The sequence below is a fragment of the Penaeus japonicus genome, unplaced genomic scaffold, assembly GCF_977035675.1.
Source record: "Penaeus japonicus unplaced genomic scaffold, GWHDUDI00000001_assembly GWHDUDI00000022, whole genome shotgun sequence".
NCBI lineage: Eukaryota > Metazoa > Arthropoda > Malacostraca > Decapoda > Penaeidae > Penaeus > Penaeus japonicus.
The window spans coordinates 6,307,337-6,317,336 of record NW_028234424.1 but is presented as its reverse complement, the minus strand read 5'-3'; the positions used below and the strand labels follow the sequence as shown (position 1 = coordinate 6,317,336).

The 10,000-nt window shown below is 38.7% G+C and overlaps 1 protein-coding gene and 2 non-coding genes across 3 annotated transcripts in view; all 3 read left to right on the top strand.

The window, feature by feature from the left end:
- The window catches only part of LOC147469286 (uncharacterized), a 2,467-nt gene extending 881 nt beyond the window's left edge, over positions 1–1,586 (top strand). Inside the window, exons 2-4 of the mRNA XM_086549398.1 lie at positions 783–924; positions 1,047–1,166; positions 1,396–1,586. Coding sequence (XP_086405524.1) covers positions 783–924; positions 1,047–1,166; positions 1,396–1,506 — 373 coding nt within the window. The 3' untranslated portion in view covers positions 1,507–1,586. The remainder of the gene's footprint in view (positions 1–782; positions 925–1,046; positions 1,167–1,395) is intronic.
- Positions 1,587–5,799: 4,213 nt separating this feature from the next.
- TRNAY-GUA (transfer RNA tyrosine (anticodon GUA)) lies at positions 5,800–5,889 on the top strand. Its single transcript is given in 2 exon segments — positions 5,800–5,836; positions 5,854–5,889. It is a non-coding gene; the product is annotated as a tRNA-Tyr (tRNA).
- Positions 5,890–7,998: 2,109 nt separating this feature from the next.
- Positions 7,999–8,088, top strand: TRNAY-GUA (transfer RNA tyrosine (anticodon GUA)). Its single transcript is given in 2 exon segments — positions 7,999–8,035; positions 8,053–8,088. It is a non-coding gene; the product is annotated as a tRNA-Tyr (tRNA).
- Positions 8,089–10,000: the final 1,912 nt, after the last annotated feature.

Genomic DNA, 10,000 nt, shown 5'->3' with positions numbered 1-10,000 from the left:
CATTACATTACATTACATTACATTACATTACATTACATTACATTACATTACATTACATTACATTACATTAAATTAAATTACATTACATTACATTACATTACATTACATTACATTACATTACATTACATTACATTACATTACATTACATTACATTACATTACATTACATTAAATTAAATTACATTACATTACATTACATTACATTACATTACATTAAATTACATTACATTACAGTTGCATTGCATTAACTTACATTGTATTACATTACTTTGTATTACATTGCATTACATTACATTACATTACATTACATTACATTACATTACATTACATTACATTACATTACATTACATTACATTACATTACATTACATTGCACTACATTACACTATATTACATTACATTACATTACATTACATTACATTACATTACATTACATTACATTACATTACATTACATTACATTACATTACATTACATTACATTACACTAGACTACACTACATTACATTACATTACATTACATTACATTACATTACATTACATTACATTACATTACATTACATTACATTACATTACATTACATTACATTACATTACATTACATTACATTACATTACATTACATTACATTACATTACATTACATTACATTACATTACATTACATTACATTACATTACATTACATTACATTACATACATTACATATAATTACTTTACATTACATTACATTACATTACATATGGTAAGTGTCTATCATCTCTGCTAATTTCTCGCTTCTCCTTGTGCAGCGCCCAGTCCGAGCCCTGGTGCCGCTGCGCCGCCTTCGTCACCTACGAGCACTCGGAGATCATGGTGTTTGAAGCCCCCGAAGTCACCATCGACTCCTGCGTAGACGACGCCAAGCAGTGCAAGAACTCCTGCACTAAAGAGGTCAGTCAGTCTTCACAATCGGACATCCACTCTTTGCCGTCTTCTCACAGATGCAAGTGAAAAGGCAAGGGAATCCTTTCGGATAACATCAGAACGATATTAAGGATGGCCTTCTATTACAGCTCAACAGCCTCAGCAACAACGGTGACCTGTGGATGATTCAGGAAACCGGCTTGACTGTTGGCCAGGACATCTGCACTTACATGGCCGATCATTTCTTCTACTTCATCCACAACCACAGGGTAAATAAACTTGATATACCTGAGCAATAAGTCAAGAGAATAGAAAAAAGACAGATGTAAAAAAATATGATTAAACAGATTACTCCCATTCAGTATTGCAGAAAGTAACCAAGATCTAGCTGTTGCACACTCTCTTTCTTCCGTTAATTGGCATCATGGGACCTCCAGCAAAATGATTTCTAAGGAAAAGGACAGAGGTCGATAGCTAACCCTCACCTTCTCCCCACAGGTCTACGGCTACTTCGAGGTGTGCGGCGGTGCCTGGGAGTATAGCGGAGTTGCATCCCAGCAGCTGTTGTGTTGCAACGGAGGCAAGCACGAGCATTGCATCGCTAAGTAACTGCAAGAACAGGACCGATGAAAGTGATCCATATTGTCTTAAACAACATGGCATGAAAATAGACTAAAATACCTACCTAACACAGTCGTTTTATTCATCTAAGTATTTACCGTTACCGAGTTTTCCGTAGCCCTTGGTAAACTTATAAAACCTAAAGAAACGTGGACAAGAAGACTGGTCTTCTGAATACAGATGGGACGATCAGACACATGTAAATAACTAGGAGCGTAGGAGGACTTCAGATAAATGAGAAGTTGAAGGAGGCAATTCATGAATATTCTTCCATTCTGCTACGAGCCAAATCGCTAAGAGTCAGCACAGATAACTGTGGTAAGATCGGCTACGATAAATGTTTTAAACTGAGACACCACTAAAAGGGCAATGAATGGTTCGTTCCCAGCTTAAAATGACTAAGCCAGCAACAAGCACTTCCATCTTGTAAAATGAGAACACGGAGTAACAAACCTACCTGTCCTGAGATATGCTTTTGGAGTGAATATTTCACATCAAATCTACTGGAAGAAGTATTTGATTTTGAAGGATTGCATTATTCCTTTGAATTATATTTTCTTTAGTTCAACTGTTTTGAAATATAAGTCTCCTATCGGAATGACAGACTGACCATAGCAGTGTGAAAGGGGTGGTGTATATTTTTGTTCCCCAGTCGTACTACTTATGCATTTCATTCCTAATATTCTTTATTACACTCCCACAGTGGGGTACGAGAGCGACGCTGTTGATATGGAAACGGGACGATTTTTGCCTCGTCACGGGAAATAAGAAATTTACCAAATGCTGCAGAACTGTGGTTAAGAGAGCACATCTCGGTTCAAGAATAAAAGTTTTGTTTAAAATGCTGTAAATAAGAGCAAAATCACTAACTGGAAATATTGCCTCTAGGAGCGAGTGAGTGGCGCGCGAGGATCGAGGCTTATTTCTACTTATTTATTCTTATTTCTACTTATTTATAACAGGGCGGTCTTCATAACAGGTCGGTCTTCATAAGAGGACGGTCTTCGTAACAGGGCGGTCTTCATAAGAGGACGGTCTTCGTAACAGGGCGGTCTTCATAAGAGGACGGTCTTCGTAACAGGGCGGTCTTCATAACGGGGCGGTCTTCATAAGAGGGCGGTCTTCATAACAGGGCGGTCTTCATAACAGGTCGGTCTTCATAAGAGGACGGTCTTCGTAACAGGGCGGTCTTCATAAGAGGACGGTCTTCGTAACAGGGCGGTCTTCATAAGAGGACGGTCTTCGTAACAGGGCGGTCTTCATAACGGGGCGGTCTTCATAAGAGGGCGGTCTTCATAACAGGGCGGTCTTCATAACAGGGCGGTCTTCATAAGAGGGCGGTCTTCACAACAGGGCGGTCTTCATAACAGGGCGGTCTTCATAAGAGGGCGGTCTTCATAACAGGGCGGTCTTCATAAGAGGGCGGTCTTCATAAGAGGGCGGTCTTCACAACAGGGCGGTCTTCATAACAGGGCGGTCTTCATAAGAGGACGGTCTTCGTAACAGGGCGGTCTTCATAAGAGGGCGGTCTTCGTAACAGGGCGGTCTTCATAACAGGGCGGTCTTCATAAGAGGGCGGTCTTCGTAACAGGGCGGTCTTCATAAGAGGACGGTCTTCGGAACAGGGCGGTCTTCATAACAGGGCGGTCTTCATAAGAGGGCGGTCTTCATAACAGGGCGGTCTTCATAACAGGGCGGTCTTCATAAGAGGGCGGTCTTCACAACAGGGCGGTCTTCATAACAGGGCGGTCTTCATAAGAGGGCGGTCTTCACAACAGGGCGATCTTCATAACAGGGCGATCTTCATAACAGGGCGGTCTTCGTAACAGGGCGGTCTTCATAAGAGGGCGGTCTTCATAACAGGGCGGTCTTCATAACAGGGCGGTCTTCATAAGAGGGCGGTCTTCATAACAGGGCGGTCTTCATAACAGGGCGGTCTTCATAAGAGGACGGTCTTCGTAACAGGGCGGTCTTCATAAGAGGACGGTCTTCGTAACAGGGCGGTCTTCATAACAGGTCGGTCTTCATAACAGGGCGGTCTTCGTAACAGGGCGGTCTTCATAAGAGGGCGGTCTTCGTAACAGGGCGGTCTTCATAACAGGGCGGTCTTCATAAGAGGGCGGTCTTCATAACAGGGCGGTCTTCACAACAGGGCGGTCTTCATAAGAGGACGGTCTTCGTAACAGGGCGGTCTTCATAACAGGTCGGTCTTCATAAGAGGACGGTCTTCGTAACAGGGCGGTCTTCATAAGAGGACGGTCTTCGTAACAGGGCGGTCTTCATAACAGGTCGGTCTTCATAAGAGGACGGTCTTCGTAACAGGGCGGTCTTCATAAGAGGACGGTCTTCGTAACAGGGCGGTCTTCATAAGAGGACGGTCTTCGTAACAGGGCGGTCTTCATAACGGGGCGGTCTTCATAAGAGGGCGGTCTTCATAACAGGGCGGTCTTCATAACAGGGCGGTCTTCATAAGAGGGCGGTCTTCATAACAGGGCGGTCTTCATAACAGGGCGGTCTTCATAAGAGGGCGGTCTTCATAACAGGGCGGTCTTCATAACAGGGCGGTCTTCATAAGAGGACGGTCTTCGTAACAGGGCGGTCTTCATAAGAGGGCGGTCTTCGTAACAGGGCGGTCTTCATAACAGGGCGGTCTTCATAAGAGGGCGGTCTTCATAACAGGGCGGTCTTCATAACAGGGCGGTCTTCATAAGAGGGCGGTCTTCATAACAGGGCGGTCTTCATAACAGGTCGGTCTTCATAAGAGGACGGTCTTCGTAACAGGGCGGTCTTCATAAGAGGACGGTCTTCGTAACAGGGCGGTCTTCATAACAGGTCGGTCTTCATAAGAGGACGGTCTTCGTAACAGGGCGGTCTTCATAAGAGGACGGTCTTCGTAACAGGGCGGTCTTCATAAGAGGACGGTCTTCGTAACAGGGCGGTCTTCATAACGGGGCGGTATTCATAAGAGGGCGGTCTTCATAACAGGGCGGTCTTCATAACAGGGCGGTCTTCATAAGAGGGCGGTCTTCACAACAGGGCGGTCTTCATAACAGGTCGGTCTTCATAAGAGGACGGTCTTCGTAACAGGGCGGTCTTCATAAGAGGACGGTCTTCGTAACAGGGCGGTCTTCATAAGAGGACGGTCTTCGTAACAGGGCGGTCTTCATAACAGGACGGTCTTCGTAACAGGGCGGTCTTCATAAGAGGGCGGTCTTCGTAACAGGGCGGTCTTCATAACAGGTCGGTCTTCATAAGAGGACGGTCTTCGTAACAGGGCGGTCTTCATAAGAGGACGGTCTTCGTAACAGGGCGGTCTTCATAAGAGGACGGTGTTCGTAACAGGGCGGTCTTCATAACGGGGCGGTCTTCATAAGAGGGCGGTCTTCATAACAGGGCGGTCTTCATAACAGGGCGGTCTTCATAAGAGGGCGGTCTTCATAACAGGGCGATCTTCATAACAGGGCGGTCTTCGTAACAGGGCGGTCTTCGTAACAGGGCGGTCTTCATAAGAGGGCGGTCTTCATAACAGGGCGGTCTTCATAACAGGGCGGTCTTCATAAGAGGGCGGTCTTCATAAGAGGGCGGTCTTCACAACAGGGCGGTCTTCATAACAGGGCTTTGTTCCGACCTCACACTTCGCTGCTGTTAGATTGTTCTTGTACATATCCTGCATTGCACTCACATACAATTCATCTCTTGGCACCCTATCATACGCCCTCTCTAGCTTCACAAATACACAATGCATATCTTTCTGTCCTATATACCTTTATATCAACATTCGCAAAACATGTCATCTAACATACTCCTATCTGGCATGATTCCATACTGCTGCCCAGTGATTGTTACCTGTCTAGCTTCTATCACTCTTTCCCAGATCTTCAGATTGTGACAGTAGCTTTATATCACTGCTATATCCCCTAAGCATCTCCATACCTCCTCTAGAATACCATTTGGATCCACTCATGCTTTTTCCTCTTCAAAGCCTTCCACTTCAGCTATACTTACTGTACGTACATTTTTTCCCCTTTTGCATTCTCCACATTCATTAACTCTCTGAAAAATTCTTTCCACCTTAGCGCAGTCGCCTCCTTGGACATCACATTGCCATCTACATCATTTATGCCCCATGCATGCTGTAATTCCTTCACTGACAGTGTACATGGTGGCGATGAACACTCAACAGTGGCTATCAACTGGACTCCAAACCATCACTTTTGGGAGCGACTGAGCTGCGCGCGACCAGACAGACGAAGCGAAGTTAGTTGGCACCTTTTCTCAGCTCCTTCGATAGCTCAGTTGGTAGAGCGGTGGACTGTAGTTGGTTGCGAAGCAGACATCCATAGGTCACTGGTTCAAATCCGGTTCGAAGGATATTTTGATTATCATGAACACGACTTCATCTATCGCGATCGTCAGCATCCCCATGGCTTTTATTGCCTCACACAGGAGCAACAGATCATTTCGAGTTTCTATTCATTTTTTTCATATTTTTCTGTTCGACACACGTATGCAATGCATGTTCTTTTTTCTAATGGTGTCCTTTTTAATGTCATTGGTAGATGGAACATATATGTTATATATAAAATTTGTATATGTTAGTGTCTTGCTAGACAGTTATAATCAATATTAATAGAGTATTTTACAACGACCATGAAGATGATAGCGGTAATAGCAATAGCAACACAATAATGAGGGTAATAATGAAATGGTAATCAGTATAATCATGATAGAGATATCACCGATGACAAAAAAGATAATTATCCTCATTACAATCATAAGGATGATAATGATTATAATGATAACAATAACAAAAATGGTGATAGTGATAAAAAATTAAAGATGATGAAAAAAATCCTGTGTCAGTTACTCAATTCCTAGTCACTTAACTTAGTAATTTGTTCAAATAATCATATAAATATCGAGACAGTTCAAACGTCCTATCCATTTTTATAGTCTTAGCCTAATAGTTATAATTATATAATTAGTATAATCATGTTCATATGATCACGTCATTTCACTCACCGTAGATATTTATACATAGTAATATATCATGATCAAACTCATTATGATCACAATGAAAATCAGTTTGGTCATGATAATGACATTACTTATGAAGACATTGATAATTATGATGATAGCAATGATAAGAATATTGTTGAGGAATGATGATAATGAAGATGAAAGTAACGATAATATTATCATCACTTTAGAAATTGTATAAACTCCTTTTCATTGCCTCACGTTGGATCAACAGGTCATTTCAAGATTACGAATCGTTTTTATTCATCTCTTGATATGTTTCTGGTCCTGATATGTATGCGGGGATGTTTATTTTCTAACAACATAAATCTCAATGATAGATGGAAGGTCTCCAATTTACTTATTTATACATGTTGTATGTAACATGGGTATCTGCCAAAAGATAACGATCTGTCTTGCCATATACTTATAATTAATTCTACTAGTTCTGTAGCATTCGTTAAGATCACAATAATGACAGTAACAACAAAATGATAACAACAATAATAATGATAGTGATAATGAAAACAGTAGTTATGATAATCGTGACAATGGTAATCATAATACTAATGATAATAATAATGATGATGACGATTGCAGTAATGATAGATATGACGATGATAATGATAATTATTATAACGTCAGATATGGTGATTTATTATATGATAATGATGATGTGAAAGAAATACTTGTGAGTCAATTGCTCTGCCATTTTGTTCATATTTCCAATTATATCCTAGTCAGTGTTCTCAATGATTTGAACAAATACTCTTATTAACACTTAGTTAATTCAAGTGTCCTAAGTGCTTGTACATGCCTACCGATTTTTTGCATTTATCTTATAATCTTGAGATACTGTATGATTGCTATTATGATATTGTTCACACTTACCTTGGATAGCTATTCATAATAATGATATATAATGATTACACTCAAACTAAGAGTATTTTATTTTCCTTTATGCAACAGCTTTCTATTTTCTCCATATAGTGTGATCACGGTTTGAAATCCTCCCTGAGCATTGTTCAATTTCAACATATACAGTCAACTTTTCATCCTCTATTAAAAAAATACAGTGATGTTCTTAGAATTATGGAAATAAGTATTTCTGCCACAAGCTATAATGATTGAATTCTGAATCGCATCAAGAATCTTATCAATAATCTTTTAATTGTACCAAATCAGATGGAGAAAAAATAATGATCCCTCAAATTATAGGTTACATTTCCCTTTAGTTACCGATCCTTATATTGTTAAAATTGGGATTATATATATATACATACATATATATATATATATATATATATATATATATATATATATATATATATATAACTCTTCTAGTATACCTGATGCCTATGGATTCCAAACTATCGCCATTGGGAGCGAGTGAGCGGAACGCGACGGGCGAGGCGAGGCAGAGGAAGAGAAAGTTCCACCTGGTGTCTCTCGTTGTCAGCTCCTTCGATAGCTCAGTTGGTAGAGCGGTGGACTGTAGTTGGTTGCGAAGCAGACATCCATAGGTCACTGGTTCAAATCCGGTTCGAAGGATATTTTTTATCATCGTGATCTTCATCTTGGTTCATCACAATCACTGTCACCATAACCATGACTTTTATTGCCTCACACTGAAGCAACAGATCATTGCAAGATTATGAATCAATTCTGCACGTAGATTTGCGATGAATGTTTTTTTTCTCTCTAATGATATCAATTTCAATGTCACTAATAGATGGATAATTCCTTATTTACACAATGATGAGTGCAACATTCATTAAAATGATATCAATAACATGATGATATAATAATGATTATAATGAAGAAAATAATAATGATGTTGACTGATAAAGATGATAACAACGAATGATAAAGATAATGATAGTGATGATAATGCTGTGATAATGAAAACACTAATACTAATGATATTATAGGATGATGATAAAAATGGAAACACTTCTGCGTCGATCATCCCATCCTTTGGAATTATTTCCAAGTCGCAGTTCTCAAATATTTTTTTAATCTTGTAAATTTGAAGTACTATATGATTTTATGATTTTTATAATGATATTGTTCATGTGGTCACGTCATTTCGCATACTGTATATATTTACACATAGTTACACATCTTGATCACATTCACACACAGACAAAAAAAAAAAAAAAAAAAAAAAAAAAAAATCGAATTTCTCCAGCATTCAGTATTGTTCACGGTTTAAAATCCTTCTTATGTATTGTTCTATCTCAGCATCTGTAGAGTCAAATTTTAACTTACTGTCAAAACTAATATCGCGATGGTCTTGGAATTGTGGACAGACCATTTCTACCACAAACTATAATTTTATTTTTTTTCAATCAAAATATATCATCGCATTTTCCTTGAATCTTTCCAAGAATACATAAAACAAGAATCTTTTCAATATTTTCAATATCCCAAAGCCCCTGGAGGAAATATAACACAGAACCCGTAAATCACTGAGTTACTAAAATCAGCAATTTGATGAATAACTCGCTAAAACTATTTATCCCGAGAGGATTCGAACCTGTGAATTGTGCCTCAAGAAGATCCCCGAGAGTGTGAAAGATATTATGAATTTTACTTTCCTTTTTTTCCCTCGTCGAACCGCAAATGCGACGTTGCCACTTCTTACCGGATAATTGCGCTTACTGATACTCTTCTTTTTACTTACTATTAACGTGAAATTCTTATCATTGTCATTGTTATCGTTAAAATTGATATTATTATAATAAGCATTATCATTATGATTTTGTATTTATTGCTATATTAGTCATTGCTTCTGTTATTGTCATATTCATAATTATCATTCTTATTCTTATAATTATGATTATCATCGTTGTTGCTGCTGTTATTATCATTATAATTACTATTGCTATCATTTAGAAAATAAATGTTTTCATCTCTTAATCATCACTATCATTATCATGATTACTATTAATATTATAATGATAATCATTATTACTATTGTTATTGCGTTGTCTCTGCTGTTGTTATTATTATTATTATCATCATTATCATTATTGTTTTTATAACCATCATCATTATTATCTTTCTCCTTATCATTATTATCATTAACTTGATTGTTGTTATTATTATCATCATTGTTTTATCATTAGTTTGTCATTATCATGATCATTATCATCATTATTATCATTACCATCTTTATGACTGTGATCATCCTCATTATCCCTAAGATTTCCTACGGGAGACCTAAACTATCTTAAGATAATATGCATTAGACAAACATCCTTTATGATGAATTGCTTGTAGTTTTTTACCTCAAAATCAAAGGTTTACTTCTGTTGGAGGATATATGCAACCAAAAAATAATTGGTGCTTATATAGCTGCTTTATTATTATGATTAGTATCTGCTTATAGTCTTAATTACTTACTAATGAGTTTGATACAGACATTGGCCTATTCGTTTGTTTTATGTTAATGTGAGAT